The following is a 22,403-nucleotide window of genomic DNA, read 5'->3' as shown; positions in this document are numbered from 1 at the left end:
ACATTTCTATTTTGGGGAACTGGAATCCTTTCCAGGAATAAAAACTTTAGCTGACCTTTCCTGAATTCCTTCTTGCTGGATCTGGAGGCCTGCCAACTGCTTTATCTACAAATGATAGAGCTCTGAGGATGAGAGGTGCTAGAGCAGAAAAACTAACAAAATTGTACTGTCCTTTCCAGCTCCTCTTCCCTCCTTCTCTCTAGGCTCTTCCTAGGAAAATCTGAGCCCAACATAATTCCCTTCCTTCCTTCTGGAGCAAATGGGGCCTGGAGGTAGTTTGGGTACTCCCAGAGGGGACTGCCTCTGCCTGAGGGCTGGACCCTTCCTCAAGGAGAGGTAACTTTGTAAGAAGACCACTGACATCTTCCTGATCATGGTCGGCCCCTGCTTACCGGAGCAGGTAACTGAGAGAGCTCCTATAACCCAACTTGGTTCCTAAGCCTGCTAGTATGAAGACATGGAAGGTAGAGCCTGACACCGGGCAGGAGAGCTTGGGGAATGGCTTATCCAGTTCAGTGAGTATTCACAACAGGCCCCGCCCCTCTGACATTCTTCAGTGACAAAGCTCAGCACCCAAACTCTGGAACCCCAGATCCACCTAGCCCTCCCGTATGGAGGCAATGTACTTCTCATCATCTTTCCAAGTTAGTTCTGGTCTGTTTAAGAGCATGCCCACTGAGCATGTGGAGTTGTTCCACTTTCCTGGAACAAATTGTGCTCATATCATAATGTGCCCCCCCCTTAATGCCCATCACCCAGTTACTCCATCCCCCACCCATCTCCCCTCCAGCCACCTTTGGTTTATTTTTTAGTTGAATCTCTTACAGTTGGGGTACCTGGGTGGCTCAGTCAGTTGAACATCTGCCTTTGATTGGATCATGATCTCAGGGTCCTGGATTAAGCCCAGTGTCTGGTCCCTTGCTTAGTGGGGTACCTGCTTCTCCCTCTCCCTCTGTCCCCACTGCTGTGCTCTCTCTCTCTCAAAAAAATAAATAAAATCTTTTAAAAAATTTTAAAAAAGGGTGTCTTGGTTGCTCAATCCCTTAAGTATTTGCCTTCAGTTCAGGTCATGATCCTGAGGTCCAGGGATGGAGCCTGGTATGGGGCCCCTGCTCCTCAGGGAGCCTGATTCTCTCTTTCTCCCTCTGCCTGCCACTCCCCTGCTTGTGCATTCTCTCTCTCTGTCAAATAAATAAATAAAATCTTTTAAAAATTTTTTTAAAGTTTTAAAAATAATAAAATTTATTTTAAAAAAAGAGTCTCTATGGTTTGTCTCCTTCTCTAATTTCATCTTATTTTATTTTTCCTTCCCCTCCCCTATGATCCTCTATTATGTGAAACCACAAATCTCTTAAAAAATATATGCAGTAATCTCTTGCATGTCTCCTTCAGCAACATATTTACAAAAATGTTTCTCCAGGCAGGGCAAACAAAGGCAAAGATAAATTATTGTGATTACAAGAAAATAAAAAGCTTTTCCACAGGGAAGGAAACTAAACACAAAACAGAAGGCCATAAATGGGAAGATATTTGCAAATAATAGATCTGATAAGGGATTATTATAGAAAAGTTATAAAGAATTTACACAACTCAACACACACACACACACGTGATTTTAAAATGGGCAGATGACCTGAGTAGACATAACTCCTTCCCAAGAAATTCCCAAGCAAAAGCATGCAGATGACCAATACCGATATCAATCACCGAAAAGATGATCAACATCACTAATGATCAGGGAATGCAAATCAAAGCCGCAGTGAGATATCACACATCAGTCAGAATGGCTATTAAAAAGAAAGAACACCAAGTGTTGGTGAGATGTAGAATGAAGGGAATTATCAGGCACTGTTGTGAGAATGTAAATTGGTACAACCACCGTGGGCAACTGTGTGGCCTTTCATCAAAAGACTAAAAACACATAACAGATGAAATCTAGTAAAAGATAAAATTCAGTAACACCACTATTGTGCATTTAAGCAAAGAAAACAAAACCATTAATTCAAAAAAGTATCTGCACCTCTATGTTTATTGCAACATTATTTACTATGGTTGAGATATGGAAGCAATGCAGGTGTGCACTGATAGATGAATAGACACAGAAGATGAAGTGTGTATATATACATATACGTGTGTAAACACGCACACATACACACACACATACAATGGATTACCCAGCCATAAAACATGAGAGCTTGCCATTTGCAACAACATGGATCACTTCGAAGGTGTTATACTAAGTGAAATAAGTCAGAAAGAGAAAGAGAAATACCATGTAATTTTACTTAAAAGTGGAATCTGAGGGGGGAGGAGTCAAGATGGCGGAGAAGTAGCAGGCTGAGACTACTTCAGCTAGCAGCAGATCAGCTAGAGAGCTTATCTAAAGATTGCAAACACCTGCAAATCCATCGGCAGATCGAAGAGAAGAAGAATAGCAATTCTAGAAACAGAAAAACAACCACTTTCTGAAAGGTAGGACTGGCGGAGAAGTAAATCCAAAGCGATGAGAAGATAGACCCCGGGGGGAGGGGCCGGCTCCCGGCAAGCGGCGGAGCAACGGAGCACAAAATCAGGACTTTTAAAAGTCTGTGCCACTGAGGGACATCGCTCCAGAGGCTAAACCGGGGCGAAGCCCACGCGGGGTCAGCGTGGCCTCGGGTCTCGCAGGGTCACAGAAAGATCGGGAGTGTCTGAGTGTTGCAGAGCTTGCGGATATTGGAACGGGAAAGCCGGCTACAGAGACAGAGCCGACAGTAAGCTCGCAGCTCGGTGTTGCCTTGAGCCAGTCGTGGGCTTGGTGAGCTCGGAGCGCGGCCGGAGGTTGGGCAGACGGGAGTTACTAGGAGCTGTTCGCTGAGGGCGCACTGGGGAGCGGGCCCCGGGCTTTCGGCTCCTCTGGGCCGGAGACCAGGAGGCCGCCATTTGTGTTCCTGTCCTCCGGAATTCTACGGAAAGCACTCAGGGAACAAAAGCTCCTGAAAGCAAGCCCAGTGGATCACTCAGCCCGGCCCCTGCTAAGGGCGGTCCAATTCCGCCTGGGGCAAAGACACTTGAGAATCACTACAACAGGTCCCTCCCCCAGAAGATCAAGGAGAAATCCAGGCAAGACCAAGTTCACCTACCAAGGAGTGCAGTTTCAATACCAAGGAGAGCAGCAGAATTCCAGAGGAGGAGAAAACAAACCACGGAACTCATGGCTTTCTCCCTGTGATTTTTTTAGTCTTTCAGTTAATTTAATTTTTTTTCTTTTTCATTTTTTTTTCTCTTCTTCTGCTAAATTTTTTTTAACTTTTACCCTTTTCTTTTTTAACGTTTTTTAACTAGTTTATATAATATATATACATATATTTTATCTTTTTTATACTTTTTTATTCGTTTTTTTTAATTCTTTTTGTTCTTTCTTTATTTTTGAACCTCTTTTTATCCCCAAATCATAAGAGATCCCAATCTCTTCAATCTCTTTTTTAATTCTTTTTTAAATTCTTGATTGAATTTTTAATTCAATCGCTTTTTTTAATTCTTTTTTTTTTTCTTTCTTTCTTTTTGAACCTCTTTTTATCCCCAAATCAGAAGAGACCCCAATCAGAAGAGATTGGGAGATCCCAATCAGAAGAGATCCCAATCAGAGGAGATCCCTCACCCAATCGTGAGGGGGGAGAAATCCCCCCTCATGATTTGGGATCTCTTCTGATTAGGTTAAAGCATATTTTCCTGGGATTGTTGCCACCCTTTTAGTATTTTACTTGCTCCTTCATATACTCTTAGCTGGACAAAATGAAAAGGCAGAAAAATTCACAACAAAAAAAAGAACAAGAGGCAGTACCGAAGGCTAGGGACCTAATCAATGCAGACATTGGTAATATGTCAGATCTAGAGTTCAAAATGACAATTCTCAAGGTTCTAGCCAGGCTTGAAAAGAGCATGGAAGATATTAGAGAAACACTCTCCAGAGATATAAAAGCCCTTTCTGGAGAAATAAAAGAACTAAAATCTAACCAAGTTGAAATCAAAAAAGCTATTAATGAGGTTCAATCAAAAATGGAGGCTCTCACTGCTAGGATAAATGAGGCAGAAGAAAGAATTAGCGATATAGAAGCCCAAATGAAAGAGAATAAAGAAGCTGAGCAAAAGAGGGACAAACAGCTACTGGACCATGAGGGGAGAATTCGAGAGATAAGTGACACCATAAGACGAAACAACATTAGAATAATTGGGATTCCAGAAGAAGAAGAAAGAGAGAGGGGAGCAGAAGGTATACTGGAGAGAATTATTGAGGAGAATTTCCCCAATATGGCAAAGGGAACGAGCATCAAAATTCAGGAAGTTCAGAGAACGCCCCTCAAAATCAATAAGAATAGGCCCACACCCCGTCACCTAATAGTAAAATTTACAAGTCATAGTGACAAAGAGAAAATCCTGAAAGCAGCCCGGGAAAAGAAGTCTGTAACATACAATGGTAAAAGTATTCGATTGGCAGCTGACTTATCCACAGAGACCTGGCAGGCCAGAAAGAGCTGGCATGATATTTTCAGAGCACTAAACGAGAAAAACATGCAGCCAAGAATACTATATCCAGCTAGGCTATCATTGAAAATAGAAGGAGAGATTAAAAGCTTCCAGGACAAACAAAAACTGAAAGAATTTGCAAACACCAAACCAGCTCTACAGGAAATACTGAAAGGGGTCCTCTAAGCAAAGAGAGAGCCTACAAGCGGTAGATCAGAAAGGAACAGAGACAATATACAGTAACAGTCACCTTACAGGCAATACAATGACACTAAAATCATATCTCTCAATAGTTACCCTGAATGTTAATGGGCTAAATGCCCCAATCAAAAGACACAGGATATCAGAATGGAAAAAAAAAAAACAAAACCCATCTATATGTTGCCTCCAAGAAACTCATTTTAAGCCCGAAGACACCTCCAGATTTAAAGTGAGGGGGTGGAAAAGAATTTACCATGCTAATGGACATGAGAAAAAAGCAGGAGTGGCAATCCTTATATCAGATCAATTAGATTTTAAGGCAAAGACTATAATAAGAGATGAGGAAGGACACTATATCATACTCAAAGGGTCTGTCCAACAAGAAGATCTAACAATTTTAAATATCTATGCCCCCAACGTGGGAGCAGCCAACTATATAAACCAATTAATAACAAAATCAAAGAAACACATCAACAATAATACAATAATAGTAGGGGACTTTAACACTCCCCTCACTGAAATGGACAGATCATCCAAGCAAAAGATCAACAGGGAAATAAAGGCCTTAAATGATACACTGGATGAGATGGACATCACAGATATATTCAGAACATTTCATCCCAAAGCAACAGAATACACATTCTTCTCTAGTGCACATGGAACATTCTCCAGAATAGATCACATCCTCGGTCCTAAATCAGGACTCAACCGGTATCAAAAGATTGGGATCATTCCCTGCATATTTTCAGACCACAATGCTCTGAAGCTAGAACTCAACCACAAGAGGAAGTTTGGAAAGAACCCAAAACATGGAGACTAAACAGCATCCTTCTAAAGAATGAATGGGTCAACCGGGAAATTAAAGGAGAATTGAAAAAATCATGGAAACAAATGATAATGAAAATACAACGGTTCAAAATCTGTGGGACACAACAAAGGCAGTCCTGAGAGGAAAATATATAGCAGTACAAGCTTTTCTCAAGAAACAAGAAAGGTCTCAGGTACACAACCTAACCCTACACCTAAAGGAGCTGGAGAAAGAACAAGAAAGAAACCCTAAGCCCAGCAGGAGAAGAGAAATCATAAAGATCAGAGCAGAAATCAATGAAATAGAAACCAAAAAAACAATAGAACAAATCAACGAAACTAGGAGCTGGTTCTTTGAAAGAATTAATAAAATTGATAAACCCCTGGCCAGACTTATCAAAAAGAAAAGAGAAAGGACCCAAATAAATAAAATCATGAATGAAAGAGGAGAGATCACCACTAACACCAAAGAAATACAAACCATTATAAGAACATACTATGAGCAACTCTACACCAACAAATTTGACAATCTGGAAGAAATGGATGCATTCCTAGAAACATATAAACTACCAAAATTGAACCAGGAAGAAATAGAAAGCCTGAACAGACCCATAACCAGTAAGGAGATTGAAACAGTCATTAAAAATCTCCAAACAAACAAAAGCCCAGGGCCAGATGGCTTCCCGGGGGAATTCTACCAAACATTTAAAGAAGAACTAATTCCTATTCTCCTGAAACTGTTCCAAAAAATAGAAATGGAAGGAAAACTCCCAAACTCATTTTATGAGGCCAGCATCACCTTGATCCCAAAACCAGACAAGGATCCCAACAAAAAAGAGAGCTATAGACCAATATCCTTGATGAACACAGATGCGAAAATTCTCACCAAAATACTAGCCAATAGGATTCAACAGTACATTAAAAGGATTATTCACCACGACCAAGTGGGATTTATCCCAGGGCTGCAAGGTTGGTTCAACATCCGCAAATCAATCAATGTGATACAACACATCAATAAAAGAAAGAACAAGAACCATATGATACTCTCAATAGATGCTGAAAAAGCATTTGACAAAGTACAGCATCCCTTCCTGATCAAAACCCTTCAAAGTGTAGGGATAGAGGGCACATACCTCAATATCATGAAAGCCATCTATGAAAAACCCACCGCAAATATCATTCTCAATGGAGAAAAACTGAAAGCTTTTCCACTAAGGTCAGGAACACGGCAGGGATGTCCATTATCACCACTGCTATTCAACATAGTACTAGAAGTCCTAGCCTCAGCAATCAGACAACAAAAGGAAATTAAAGGCATCCAAATCGGCAAAGAAGAAGTCAAATTATCACTCTTCGCAGATGATATGATACTCTATGTGGAAAACCCAAAAGACTCCACTCCAAAACTGTTAGAACTTGTACAGGAATTCAGTAAAGTGTCAGGATATAAGATCAATGCACAGAAATCAGTTGCATTTCTCTACACCAACAAGAAGACAGAAGAAAGAGAAATTAAGGAGTCAATCCCATTTACAATTGCACCCCAGACCATAAGATACCTAGGAATAAACCTAACCAAAGAGGCTAAGAATCTATACTCAGAAAACTATAAAGTACTCAGGAAAGAAATTGAGGAAGACACAAAGAAATGGAAAAATGTTCCATGCTCCTGGATTGGAAGAATAAATATTGTGAAAATGTCTATGCTACCTAGAGCAATCTACACATTTAATGCAATTCCTATCAAAGTACCATCCATCTTTTTCAAAGAAATGGAACAAATAATTTTAAAATTTATATGGAACCAGAGAAGACCTCGAATAGCCAAAGGGATATTGAAAAACAAAGCCAAAGTTGGTGGCATCACAATTCCGGACTTCAAGCTTTATTACAAAGCTGTCATCATCAAGACAGCATGGTACTGGCACAAAAACAGACACATAGACCAATGGAACAGAATAGAGAGCCCAGAAATAGACCCTCAACTCTATGGTCAACTAATCTTCGACAAAGCAGGAAAGAATGTCCAATGGAAAAAAGACAGCCTCTTCAATAAATGGTGTTGGGAAAATTGGACAGCCACGTGCAGAAAAATGAAATTGGACCATTTCCTTACACCACACACAAAAATAGACTCAAAATGGATGAAGGACCTCAATGTGAGAAAGGAATCCATCAAAATCCTTGAGGAGAACACAGGCAGCAACCTCTTCGACCTCAGCCGCAGCAACATCTTCCTAGGAACATCGCCAAAGGCAAGGGAAGCAAGGGCAAAAATGAACTTTTGGGATTTCATCAAAATCAAAAGCTTTTGCACAGCAAAGGAAACAGTTAACAAAACCAAAAGACAACTGACAGAATGGGAGAAGATATTTGCAAACGACATATCAGATAAAGGACTAGTGTCCAAAATCTATAAAGAACTTAACAAACCCAACACCCAAAGAACAAATAATCCAATCAAGAAATGGGCAGAGGACATGAACAGACGTTTCTGCAAAGAAGACATCCAGATGGCCAACAGACACATGAAAAAGTGCTCCATATCACTCGGCATCAGGGAAATACAAATCAAAACCACAATGAGATTTCACCTCACACCAGTCAGAATGGCTAAAATCAACAAGTCAGGAAATGACAGATGCTGGCAAGGATGCGGAGAAAGGGGAACCCTCCTACACTGTTGGTGGGAATGCAAGCTGGTGCCACTCTGGAAAACAGCATGGAGGTTCCTCAAAATGTTGAAAATAGAACTTCCCTATGACCCAGCAATTGCACTACTGGGAATTTACCCTAAAGATACAAACGTAGTGATCCAAAGGGGCACGTGCACCCGAATGTTTATAGCAGCAATGTCCACAATAGCCAAACTATGGAAAGAACCTAGATGTCCATGAACAGATGAATGGATCAAGAAGAGGTGGTATATATACACAATGGAATACTATGCAGCCATCAAAAGAAAGGAAATCTTGCCATTTGCGACAACATGGATGGAACTAGAGCGTATCTTGCTTAGCGAAATAAGTCAAGCGGAGAAAGACAACTATCATATGATCTCCCTGATATGAGGGAGTGGTGATGCAACATGGGGGCTTAAGTGGGTAGGAGAAGAATCCATGAAACAAGATGGGATAGGGAGGGAGACAAACCATAAGTGACTCTTAATCTCACGAAACAAACTGTGGGTTGCTGGGGGGAGGGGGGTTGGGAGAAGGGGTGTAGAGTTATGGACATTGGGGAGGGTATGTGCTTTTGGGTAAATTGGAAGGGGAGATGAACCATGAGAGACTATGGACTCTGAAAAACAATCTGAGGGGTTTGAAGTGGCGGGGGGGTGGGAGGTTGGAATACCAGGTGGTGGGTATTATAGAGGGCACAGCTTGCATGGAGCACTGGGTGTGGTGAAAAAATAATGAATACTGTTTTTCTGAAAATAAATAAATTGGAAAAAATAAAAAAAAATTCATTTTATTTTGAAAGAGAGACAGTGTGTACACATGCAAGTGGTGGGGAGGAACGGGGTGGTGGGGAGAGAAGAAATCCCAAGCAGGCTCAATGTTTAGTGCAGAGTGCAGCCAGGGCTCAATCTCATGGCCCTAAGATCATGATCTGAGCTGAAATCAAGAGATGGACACTTAACCGACTGAGTCACTCAGGTGCCCCCAGACCGAAGAGTTTTGAGTGCAAAGGAGAGACCAAAACTGACAAAAGCAAGAAAGGACAGAAAATCACCAGAACTAATGACAAAACAGTTATAAAATGGTACTAAATACATATCTATCAATAATTATTTTGAATATTAATGGATGTAACACTCTAATCAAAAGACATTGGGTAACCCCCAAACAACTAGAACTCATACAGCTATTCAGTAATGTGGCAGAATACAAAGTCAATGTACAGAAATCAGTGGCTTTCTTCTACACTAACAATGAAAATACAGAAAGGGAAATTAGAGAATCGATTCCATTTACTATAGCACCAAGAGCCATAAGATACCTGGGAATAAACCTAACCAAAGAGGTAAAGGATCTGTACTTGAAGAACTACAGAACACTCGTGAAAGAAATTGAAGAAGACACAAAAAGATGGAAGACCATTCCATGCACTTGGATTGGAAGAATAAACATTGTTAAAATGTCTATACTGCCTAGAGCAATCTACACTTTTAATGTCATTCCGATCAAAATACCACCAGTATTTTTCAAAGAGCTGGAGCAAATAATCCAAAAATTTGTATGGAATCAGAAGAGACCCCGAATCGCTAAGGAAATGTTGAAAAACCAAAATAAAACTGGGGGCATCACCTTACCTGATTTCAAGCTTTACTACAAAGCTGTGATCACCAAGACAGCATGGTACTGGCATAAAAACAGACACATAGACCAGCGGAATATAGTAGAGAGCCCAGATATCAACCCTCAACTCTATGGTCAAATAATCTTCAACAAAGCAGGAAAAATTATACAGTGGAAAAAAGACAGTCTCTTCAATAAATGGTGCTGGGAAAACTGGACAGCTATATGTAGAAGAGTGAAACTCGACCATTCTCTTACACTGTACATAAAAGTAAACTCGAAATGGATAAAAGACCTCAACGTGAGACAGGAATCTATCAGAATCCTAGAGGAGAACATAGGCAGTAACCTCTTCGATATCAGCCACAGCAACTTCTTTCCAAAGGCAAAGGAAACAAAAGCAAAAATGAAGTTTTGGGACTTCATCAAGATCAAAAGCTTCTTCACAGCAAAGGAAACAGTCAACAAAACAAATAGGCAACCCATGGAATGGGAGAAGATATTTGCAAATGACAGTACAGACAAAAGATTGATATCCAGGTTCTATAAAGAACTCCTCAAACTCAACACACACAAAACAGATAATCATATCAAAAAATGGGCAGAAGATATGAATAGACACTTCTCCAATGAAGACATACAAATGACTATGAGACACATGAAAAAATGTTTATCATCACTAGCCATCAGGGAGATTCAAATGAAAACCACATTGAGATACCACCTTACACCAGTTAGAATGGCCAAAATTAGCAAGACGAAACAACGTGTGTTGGAGAGAACGTGGAGAAAGGTGAACCCTCTTACACTGTTGGTGGGAATGCAAGTTGGTGCAGCCACTTTGGAGAACAGTGTGGAGATTCCTCAAGAAATTAAAAATAGAGCTTCCCTATGACCCTGCAATTGCACTACTGAGTATTTACCCCAAAGATACAGATGTAGTGAAAAGAAGGGCCATCTGTACCCCAATGTTTATAGCAGGCCATGGTCACTGAACTGTGGAAAGAACCAAGACACCCTTCAACGGACGAATGGATAAGGAAGATGTGGTCCATATACACTGTGGAGTATTATGCCTCCATCAGAAAGGATGAATACCCAACGTTTGTATCAACATGGACAGGACTGGAAGAGAGTATGCTGAGCAAAATAAATCAAGCAGAGAGAGTCAATTATCATACAGTTTCACTTATTTGTGGAGCATAACAAATAGCATGGAGAACATAGGGAGATGGAGAGAAGATGGGGGTTGAGGGAAATTGGAATGGGAGGTGACCCATGAGAGACTATGGACTCTGAAAAACAATCTGAGGGTTTTGAAGGGGTAGGGGTAGGAGGTTGGGGGAGCCAGGTGGCGGGTATTAAGGAGGGCATGTATTGCATGGAGCGCTGGGTGTGGTGCAAAAACAATGAATTCAGTTATGCTGAAAATAAATAAAAAAAAAAGACATTGTGTATCAGAACGGATTAAAATATGTATTAGACACTTGTAAGAGTCTCAGTTTATTCTATTATTTTTATAAAGATTTTCTTGCTTGCTTGCTTTGAGAGAGAAAGGGAGCACAAGTGAGAGAGCACAAGCAGGGGGAGCAGCAGCGAGAGAGATAAGCAGAGTCCCCACTGAGCGGAGAGCCCGATGTGGGGCTCAATCTCAGGACCCTAAGATCATGACCCAAGCCAAAGGTAGCTGGTTAACTGACTGAACCACTTAGGCACCCCAGAGACTCATTTTAGACTTAAAGGCACTTGCTGATCTAAAGTGAAGGGATGGATGGGGAAATCCAAATCAAAACTACAATGAGGTATTACTATTTGTCAGAACGGCTAAAATATTTTTGTGTCTTCTTTAATTTACACAACAAGATGGAAAAACATCCCATGCTCATGAATTGGAAAAATAAACATTGTTAAAATGTCTGTCCTGCCCAGAACAATCTACACTTTCAAGGCCATCCCTATACCATATAAAAAATGCCATCATTTTTCAAGGAGCTGGATTAATCCTAAAATTTGTATGGAACCAGAAAATACCCCGAATCACTAAGGGAATGTTAAAAGCTGGGCATATCACGTTGCCTGACTTCAAGCTATATTACAAAACTGTGATCAAGATAGCTTGGTATTGGCATAGAATCAGACACATAGATCAGTGGCACAGAATAGAGAACCCAGAAATGGACATTCAACTCTATGTTCAACAAATCTTTAATAAATCAGGAAAAAAATACCCAATGGAAAAAAGACAGTCTCTTCAATAAGTGGTGCTGGGAAAATTGAACAGCTTCATGTAGAAGAATGAAACGTGACATTCTATTATACCATACACAAAGATAAATTCAAAATGGCTGAAAGACCTCAGTGTGAGACAGGAATCCATCAAAATCCTAGAGGAGAATATAGACAGTGATCTTGTGGGGCTGGTCACAGAGCACCCATACCCTTCCTTGGGTTTCCCTGCTGAAGGTGCTCAAATAATCCTGACATGCTTCAGGTTAATGCTGTAGGAGTCCTACACTCCAGAATGGAGAATGTGAAACCGGCTCTCCCCCTTTTTGAGAACTGGTGTGGTTTCCAGGAATAGAAATTGAAAGCAACCATCCCTGGTTTCCCTGCATTTGGGCTAAGATCTTGCCACGACCATGATCCAGAAATTACACTGCTCTGAGCAGGTTAGGCACTGGAACAGAAAGCCCTACACTTTCACCTTCCTAACTCCTTTTCTTTCCTCTCTAGGCTCTTCCTAGGACACCCCAACCCAGCACAGTTCTTTTCTTTCCTTACAGAGCATCCTGGTCATTGAACACGTTTTGCATGGTCTCAGAAGGAATGGTCTCTGCTTCGGGGCTGGACTCTTCCTCAGGGAGGGGTAACTTCCAGGAAGACCACTGATACCTTCTTGATAGTAGGTACACAATGCTTCCCAGAGCAGGTAAGTGAGAGGGCTCCTACAACCCAACTTGGCTAGTAACCCTCCTACTGTGACATGAAAGATAGAGTCTGACACCAGAGCAGAAGAGCTTGGGGACTGGATTACCCATTTCAGTGAGTAGTCACCATTGGGACCCTCTCTGAATATTCTTCAGGGACAAAACAGCACCCTAAATCTTTGGCTGCTGCAAACCTATCCAGCCCTCCAGTGTGGAGGTAGTGGGGTTATCATCTCCATGTTCACAGCACTGGGGTTGGAAAAGGACAGGAAGATTTGTCATTCATATTCTCTTAGGGTCTAAGTAGTATGTAAGACAATGACAATTTCAGGGGGGTAGCTTGGAGTTGGGAGAGTCTATCTGGAACACTGCCTTGACCTCCTGTGGATTAGGGAGTGGGGGTGGGGTTTCAGAGACAAAGGGTCTAACAGATCTTAGACAATGTATAACAGTGCACATGTGTATCTTCATTGGAGAAACTATCCCCCTTGGTGGACACCAACTCCATCCTTCACCTCAGTGAGGTGGACTCTTGAAATACTCTTCCCAGACCAGGTCCTTTTGTGCTTCATACCCACTGATGATGCAGATGTTTATTATACATTCCTAGAACAAATCAATATGTTGATATTTTTCCCTCACCCTTTCCCTGTGATGATAAAATGGGGGAAATATGGGCTTGTCCCATGTTGGGTTCAAACTACAAATGGCCTTGATGCCTTAGATTTCTAGTTTGGTGATCATTGGGCATGGTACAAACTATATAGGACCCTGCGTTGGAAGTCCACTAATGAGTGTTTTCCTTTCTGCTTCTTAGGTCATGAAATCTATCTGGTGCATTATAACAAGAGTTCAAAATAAAATTTACCCAATGCAATAGAATCCAGTAAGTTAAAATAAAGGGTAGACAGACTGTTGGTAAACTCTTTCTTCAGGTCTATGCATATGTGTGCATGCATGTGTGTTGAGTGTGTACTTGGTTCTAATGTGAAATGAATCTATCACTGCTGATCTCATTCAGAAGGCTGAAAGATCTTCTCCCAGGGTCGGGTTCTTTTGCAAGCACAGCTGCCCTCTCTAGTTAAATCTGCTACCTGGGCTCCTTCCATAAAGGCCTATGTCTCTTTACTCAGAGACCCTCAAACTCTCTTTAGAGAGTTAATATCAGAGGTTTAGCATGAGTAGGGTCTACAAGAAGGAAGAGGGGGGAGGCACTTGCACCTGGACTTGTCTATGATGGCTTCTGGGTCAGTAATCTGAGCTTCAGTGTCCTGCAGACACATTTGCACTGACCACTCCTGGAATAACTTACAGCTTGTCATGGAGTTACCCTTGTGCCATCCTGCAATGGTAGTGACACATGGACACATGCCTAAAAGGATCCCGAGAGGGTCCCATGTGTGGGGTTTTCTAGCACCAGGTGCAGGGCAGAGACCAAATGAGCAGGTAGTGGGTAATAGGAGAGCTGTGGCTGGTGCTTCATAACCTCGATCACCCCCCTTCAATAATGTTCAGCACAGGGGCTCAGCTGAGAAGACATGTGAAAAGTCCATGGTCAGACGTAGTCATAGAAATGGTCTGGAAAATTATAGGTTTGTGCTCCCCTTCCACACCCACCTTATGGTGGGGGGATGGTCATACTCTGCCCTAGTCCCTAATTGCTTTCTGAAGGGCTGTGGCAGAACTGGCTTCAACATTTCAGATGACAGATTTAGGAAGCAAAGTTAAATTTCCATCAACCAATAAGTAGAAGATATACAATGGTATATTGTGTTTCATTCATCTAACAGAAGTATGTCCCATACCTGCTGGGGACTAAGGGTACTAGAATCTAGGGAATTATTTACTGTAAGTGCAAAGACTTGCATGTGTATTTTTATGATACTAATCATCTAATGTGGGATGAAAGAAGGCTTTTGGGGACTTTAAACTTTTGAAGACACGGGGTTTTTTCGATTGGCCTAACATTTGGGAAGTCAAATTGAGGTGGGTACACATGGAAGTTGTGATGGGATTTAGACAAACCAGGAAAAGAATTCAAGGATTGTAGCCTAGGTCCTATGTTCTGGCCTGCTTGGGCACCATAGGAACACTGATAAGGATATCCAGTCTTTTCCATCCCATACTAGGGCAAATTTACAGGGCAAGCAGAACATATAGCATGCTGAGGGACAGCAGAAAGCCCTTCACACAACCAAGTCAGTGAGCCTGGAACTCATCCAAGAGATTCTTTCCCTGGAGCCATAATGGCAGTTGAGGCCTCCAGGGACTTTTATGTACCCCATAAACAAGAATGGAGGCTATTCTGGATAATAGTCAAGAGAGGTCTTAAAGAAGGCTTTGAGTACAAGGGCAAGGGCTACTTTTCTTATTCCAGACTGTTCTTTAAGCCTGAACCAGCCCAGAGCTCCATCTTTCTGATCTAGCCAGCTTTAGCCATGCGTGCCTGTCCACCATGTCATTCACCCCCTCACCGAGCTCAGGGCACCTCCACTCCCTGCAGGAAGCGGCACCATTTTTGCTGACCCATTGCAAATCTCCTGATGGAGGACCCTGAGAACTTTGTGGGCACAGGCCTCAGGAGATTCTAGTGCCCAAGCAGATGGGATCATGATCACATCATAATCCATCAGCTTCCCTCCCTCTGAACTCCCAGCATCTCCTGATCATTTCACTGGGCATCTCTAACTCCCAGTGGGGGGTAGGTTCCCTGCAACATTTTCCGAAAAGTGGGGACACATTTTTGGATTTCTCTTCACACTTGGAATCAGTGAGTTTAATGTGGAGTGAGGAAGGGAGTTGAGAGAGAACTGAGTTCCATTCTCTCCCCCAAATTAGTAAGGGTTCATCGAGGGAGAGGTAGATGGTAATTGGCAGCTATAATTGGACCCACATCCCTGGGAGAAGCATCTCAGAATCCAGCCAACCCTTAGCCCGTGGGGCTGGAGATTCAGCATTTACTAGGATGGTCCTCCTCTCCTGTCCAGACAGAAACAGAAAGACACTGTGAATTTATATCTTGGATCCTGAGTCATTGCTATGCAATCTGAGGCTTGTTTCTCATCTGTGAGATACTGTTTCTTGATCTGTGACCAGGAATAATACTATCACTTGTTTAATAGAGCCCAGAGAAGATTAATCAAGAAAAGGCATGCAGAACATCCTGCCCACACAGACTCACAGATCAAAATCTTCATACACTGCAGTAAGAAGTGGAGGGAATAAGAAGAACCAAAGAAAAGCCTTCCTCAGAGGAGCTAAGACGAGAGAGAATCCACCAAGCAGTTGCTGGCAGGCCTCCCCAGGATTTCACTTGGATCTTAGCATGAAGCCCTCCCTGAAGTCCTGTGAGGTGGGTAGCTTCCCTGCTGCACAACACAGAACATTGGGGCTCAGTTTTCAATGTGAAAACATTCACATTACCATGGGCCAAGCCTGTCTGAAAACTCAGTCAGGGCTCTTGGCAATTTCCTCGTTGGAAGAAAGCACCCAGAGAACTCTGGAGGGCAATCATGCAAGGGGGACACACCATTGGAGAGGAAAGCCAGTGTGGTGGGTAACAAGCTGCACCATAGCTCCTACAGCTCAACATGAAATTAGTCCTACAGACAGGACTACAGTCTTTTTCAGCAGAAACCTGAGTGTTTGGATGTGAGGTCTTATCTCCAAGAGCATCAGGAGAGTCCCTTAATGAGGCTATACAAGAAAACGCCTCAGCAAATAGTCAGTCTTGAATTAGAAAGTGTTTTAAAATTTGCATTTGTGCACACAGAGATAGTAGATGTCTTAAGGGAAATTAAGAAAGCAGCCATAACTTGTGGGATTGTGAAAGCCCACCAGCCAGCACTGTGTGTGTAGCCCCCAGGAGAGTCCAGTGGGTAATTCCAGCCAGTTCTCCTTCCCAATTCTGCCATATGAAATGCTTGCAATCTTTTTTTTTTTTTGTAAAGATTTTATTTATTTGACAGTCAGAGATCACAAGTAGGCAGAGAGGCAGGCAGAGAGAGGAGGAAGCAGGCCCCCCGCTGAGCAGAGAGTGGGATGTGGGCTCCATCCCAGGACCCCTGGATCATGACCTGAGCTGAAGGAAGAGGCTTTAACCCACTGAGCCACCCAGGCACCCCAAATGCTTGCAATCTTACTGCAGGGTTCAGCTTACAAGAGAAAGCTCATGGGAGAGCTTAAATAGTTATAGCAATAATCACAGCAAAGATAAACAATCAAGTACAAACATAAGTACTGACTTAAAAATCAGTAGGATATTATTTGGAAAGCTTATGTAACTTAAATGTTGCAATGGGTGAGAGACAGGGATTTTTTTAGGTATGCAGTTAGTGGTGAAAGATATGAAAAATGGGGGAAAACGCACTTTTCACTGCTGCTAAGACAATTAAATTGCTCTTGACCTTGAAGACATATGTATTGAGGATATGTCGGCCCTTGGGATTGAACAGTATGGAGAGTTTGCACAAGTTTGCTTCTGCCTGGGGACATCCCTGGTGGGACATCCTGCTCACTCAATTTGGGTGGGGGAGTACCCATACTTGCCTGGTCCTGACTGAGCAACCCTCACAATATCCTTCTGCTCAAACCCCTCCATCCATAACCTGCGGAGAAGCTGACTACTAGTAGCACAGCTACGGAGCATTCATCAGTGGTCTCCTCTGAGCCTCTAACATGTGCACACCTCCTCAATGAGCACCTTTCCTGCTTTTCTTTTCAACAACTTCATTGGGATATAATTTACACATTCTGTATTCATCCCTTTAAAGTTTTCAGTAGATTTGAATATATTCACAAAGTTGTACACCCATCGTAATCAGATTTATAACGTGTTCATTATCCAAAAGATATCCTGTACCTCTTGACTACCTCTCTTTTCCCTCCTACCATTTGCCCTTCCAATCTAGGAAACCCTCAGTATATTTTCTGTGCCTAAGGATTTGCCTTTTCCGGACATTTCATATGAATAGAATCACAGAATACATCGTCCGATGGGCTGTCCGCATTCACTGAGCATAATATTTTGGGGTTCATTAGTACTTCATTTTTTTCTTGCCCAATAGTGATATTTTGTATGGATAGACCACTTTTCTTTATCCATTGAACAGTGGGTGGACAACTGTGTGAATTCCCCCTGAGGGGTTTTTGTAATAATGTCACTGTGAACATTTGGATGCAGGTTTTACGTATATGTACATTTTCATCCCTCTTAGGTATCCACCTAGGAATGTAACTGCTGGGTCATTTGGTGACTCTTTTAAATTATTTTATTAGTTTTATTGGAAAAGAATTGGCATATATCACTGTATGAATTTAAGGCACATAGCATGATTTATATATGTTGTGAAGTAATTACCTCAGTAGGTTCAGCTAACATCCATCATCTCAATAAAAGGAAAAGAAAGAAGTAAAAGGAGAAAAAGTTCTCCATGTGATGAGAACTCAGGATACAGTCCCTTGACAACTTTCCTATAAATCATATAGTCGTGTTATCTGTAGTCATCAGGTTGTACACTACATGCCTAGACTTACTTATCTTATAACTGAAATCTTATACCATTTGAACACTTCCTCCAATTCCATCTTCTCACCATGTGATAAATTGAATCCACAGGTGTGTTCTCTTTTTATACGAATTATTTTATTTGAATTTTAGATTTCACACATTGGTTAGAACATGCAGTATTTGTCTGTCTGATTTATGTTACTTAGCATAATACCCTCAGTGTACATACATGTTACAAATGGTAGGATTTCCTCATTTTCTATGGTTGAATATGTTTAAATTTTTGACAAACTAACAAACATTTTTCCAGAGGCTTGCTGTTTGTCACCTAAGTACCTTTGCAGGGAGTTGGCTGTGGATCTGATGCCCTCAGTTTGGGTTATCAAATATGATGAATCCTCTGCCATCCTATGTGCTGGGCTCTCTTAACTCCCATGTTTTTCCTATTTCTGCAGGTCACTCCATTGCTCAGTGATGTGATACAGCCCACCCACTCTCTTCACACCCCATTATTTGCATCCTCCACCTCTGATAAGCCGTACAATATGGGCTGGAGTGTCCTACCTAAGGAGGTTGCCATAAATGTGGAAAAGGCCTTGGAAGGAGGGAAGTTGCTGGATGTAGCCTCTGTGGTCAAGGAGACCCTGAAGACAGCATCCAGTGCCCCAGTGAACATTGCAGTGACTGGGGACTCTGGCAATGGCATGTCCTCCTTCATTAGTGCACTGCGGGTAATTGGGCAGGAGGAGGACTCAGCTCCCACTGGGGTGGTGAGGACCACCCAGACTCCCACTCATTACTTTTCCTCCCACTTTCCCAATGTGGTGTTGTGGGACCTACCCGGAATAGGGGCAGATACCCAATGCCTGGGGAACTATCTGCAGGAGATACAGTTTAGTCTGTATGACCTTGTCATCATCATTGCATCAGAACAGTTCAGCATGAATCTCGTGAAGCTTGCAAAAGTCATCCGGGACCTGGGAAAGAAGTTCTATATAGTCTGGACCAAGCTGGACAGGGACATCAACACAAGTGCCCACTTGAAGGAACGACTCATGAAGAATATTCAGAAGAATATCCAGGAAAATCTCCAAAAAGAGGGAGTGTGTGAACCCAATATATTCCTGGTCTCTAACTTTGACCCCTTATTGCATGACTTCCCTAAGCTTAGGAGCACCTTGCACAGGGACATTTCTGACACCAGGTACCATGGTCCCCTAGAAAATCTCTCCCACACTTACAAGAAGGCCATTAATGACAAAGTGATCACTTGCAGGAAGAAAATAGCCTCAAAGACTTTTGACACCCTTGGTATCTGGAATGCAGATGATCTGGAGCAAAGTCTGATGGCCTACCACTTGCTCTTTGGTATAGATGATGAATCCCTCCAGCAGCTGGCTCAGAGTATGGGGAAGTCCATAGAGGAGTACAGGGCCCTTATGAGGTCTCAAGATCTAAATACTGTCCTCAGAGGGGACTGGCTATTTTCTTGCATGAATTGTAATGTAGTCTCTTGCCTGTGTTTAATTCTGAGATGTATCCCACTGTTAGGCGGCTTTGTTTTCAACTCCCTTAGAAAGTGGAAACACAGATGCCTCCTTGAAATAGTTGCCAACGACACCAAGGACATCCTGAAGAAAATCCTGACAGACTCCATCATCTGAAGAAGTGATGTCTCAGCAACCTCCTTCTGAAGGGAAGTCAGGACATCTGGGGTCCTGTCCTCACATCCTTTCTGAATTCTCAATCAAGCTCAGTTACTTTCACTTTCATTGATTGTAAGTTCCTTGAGGTATATGAGATGACTTGCTCATTTTGAACACATGTCAGGAAATTCCCAAATATATTGTACTTTTGTCTTTTATTAAATGAGAAGTGGAAGAAAATATCTGCTCAATGTGACATAGAGTCATCCTGACATCCATTTCTCACTTAACCTTACCTTTATTTCTCTGATGTCCATGTTCTTTCACTTCTCATCTCACACTTTGTGGACTCACACAATCTTGACCTCCCTGTTTGTCAGTGGTAGACACTTTAAGATGACCTCTAACATTTCTTTTTATTTTCATGTCTGTGTTTAAGCCCTTTCCCTGGATTGACTAATAGAATATGGCAGCAATAAATGAATGTCCAGGGACGCCTGGGTGGCGCAGTTGGTTGGACGACTGCCTTCGGCTCAGGGCGTGATCCTGGAGTCCCGGGATCGAGTCCCACATCAGGCTCCCAGCTCCATGGGGAGTCTGCTTCGCTCTCTCACCTTCTCCTCGCTTATTCTCTCTCTCACTGTCTCTCTCTCTCAAATAAATAAATAAAATCTTTAAAAAAAAATAAAAAATAAATGAATGTCCAAAAATTCCAGAACTTTGTTATGAAAAGTGCATCTCTGTCTTATAAACACTCTGTTCACTGGCGCTGCCTTGCTCCTGTTCCAGCTCTGTTTTCCTCTCTCTCTCCATCTTCCTCTCCTCTTTCCTCTCTCGGCCTCATTACCATCAGAATTTTGGAGAGGTGCTGAGGAATCAGAGGCCATGTGGAGGATAGCAGAGGCAGCCTACATTAACTGCTGGTCATGTAAATGTGTCATCTTGAGAGTAAATCCTTCAACCCCAGCAAGACTTCAGGAGATGGAGCCCAGCTGATAGCTTGACTGCCATCTCAGGAGAGACCCTTATCCAGAACCACACAATTAAAACTGTTCCTGAATTATGGCCCTCAGAAACTATAAGCACATATAAACACTTGTTTTAAGCCACTAAGTTTCAGGATAATTTGATCCACAACAACAGACACCAGATAATATCATCAAGAAGCTCCTTACAAAATAGCCAGTTGTGGGTGACCTCCTCTCTCTGTGAGAGTCACTCCTGCATGTACCCAGCATGAAGGAGCTGCACCTTCTCCAATCACAGCTCTTTCCTCCTTGGGCCCTGGACATGTCCTTCCTTGTTACCTACCAAAGGACCAGCCTCTGCCAACATTTTCAGGTCCTTTCATCCAGCCTCAGGCCACACAGAGTTATCCAGTTGGGGATCGATATTTAACAAGAAAAAAACAGAAGAAAAAAAAAGAAGAAGAAGAAAAGAAAGAGCAAGATAGCTACATACAGCCATGCTCAGTAGCTGGAGGGAGAGTAAATGACAGTAGAATGTGAGCACTCCCTTGAGGAAGAGCATGCTAGGGTTCTCCCTGAAGGTTTTCTGTGAAACACCTCTAATTCCTGCTCTCACTTGGACTACTTGCTCTCCCAACCTGGAGCACAGGCCTTGCTCATATCCATCCATTCACTTAGTGGCACTGGTGTTTCTGGATTCCATGTTCCCTGTTCATTTACTTTGCATCCATTCTCAAAGTGAGGAAAAAGTTCTCTGTGTGGTAAACTTTCTAGTCTTTGCATTTCAAATTAATGCCATTTTTTTGTGATCACTTTCAATAGTTTAACTGAGTAGAAGATTCTGGACACAACATTATATTTTCTTAGAACTATGAAGATCTATCTCCTTCTAGCATGCCATGTTGCCAGTAAAGAGCCCAGTGCCAATTCCATTCACATTCCTTGGATGACCACCTGGTTGTCTCCAAGGAAAATTGTAGGAACTCTTCATCCCTGGGTTTCAGAAATGCCAGCAGGGACTAGTGACCTGGAGCACGTCCATCAACACTCAGCATTCAGAAGATTACATAAATTAATCTGCAATGTCAACATTATACCAAAAGATTAATTGCTCTCCATATATCTGTGGTTCAGTCCTTTCCACACTGTGTAGGTAAGCTTAATTATCTGTTCTCTGTCAATGCCTGTCCTCTCTTTTCCCACAATTATGAAGACTGCTGCTAGGAGCACATTTCCATGCCTTCTCCACATATTTGCAGAGTGACTCTTAAGTATAGTGTTAGGAGTAGAAATGCTGAATTCTGAGGCCCATGAATATGCAATTTTATGATTGAGCCATACTGTTTTTTTCAAAAAGATTGTATTGATTTACAGTCCCAGCAGCCATGTTTCAGAGAATCTATCAATGTACATTCTCATCAATACCTGAGTTTGTCCAACTTTTCAAATTTTGCAGTAAACTAATTAACGATGTCAAATCATAGTGCACAGAGGTGAATTTGTCTCACTACTTGTGGTAATTTCTGTATTTTTCTCTA

General features: G+C 42.1%; 1 protein-coding gene across 1 annotated transcript; it reads left to right on the top strand.

The window, feature by feature from the left end:
• The first annotated feature begins 15,983 nt into the window (after nucleotides 1–15,983).
• Nucleotides 15,984–20,448, top strand: LOC122915546 (immunity-related GTPase family M protein 1-like). The gene is made up of 2 exons (XM_044262301.1): nucleotides 15,984–16,094; nucleotides 18,707–20,448. The coding sequence occupies exons 1-2, from the start codon at nucleotides 16,068–16,070 to the stop codon at nucleotides 19,913–19,915; spliced, it is 1,236 nt and encodes a 411-aa protein (XP_044118236.1). The 5' UTR covers nucleotides 15,984–16,067; the 3' UTR covers nucleotides 19,916–20,448.
• Nucleotides 20,449–22,403: the final 1,955 nt, after the last annotated feature.

This window comes from Neovison vison, chromosome 1 (assembly GCF_020171115.1).
Source record: "Neovison vison isolate M4711 chromosome 1, ASM_NN_V1, whole genome shotgun sequence".
In the NCBI taxonomy this organism is placed as follows: Eukaryota; Metazoa; Chordata; class Mammalia; order Carnivora; family Mustelidae; genus Neogale; species Neogale vison.
The sequence above is the reverse complement of the archived record's forward strand: the minus strand, read 5'-3'. Positions and strand labels throughout refer to the sequence as shown.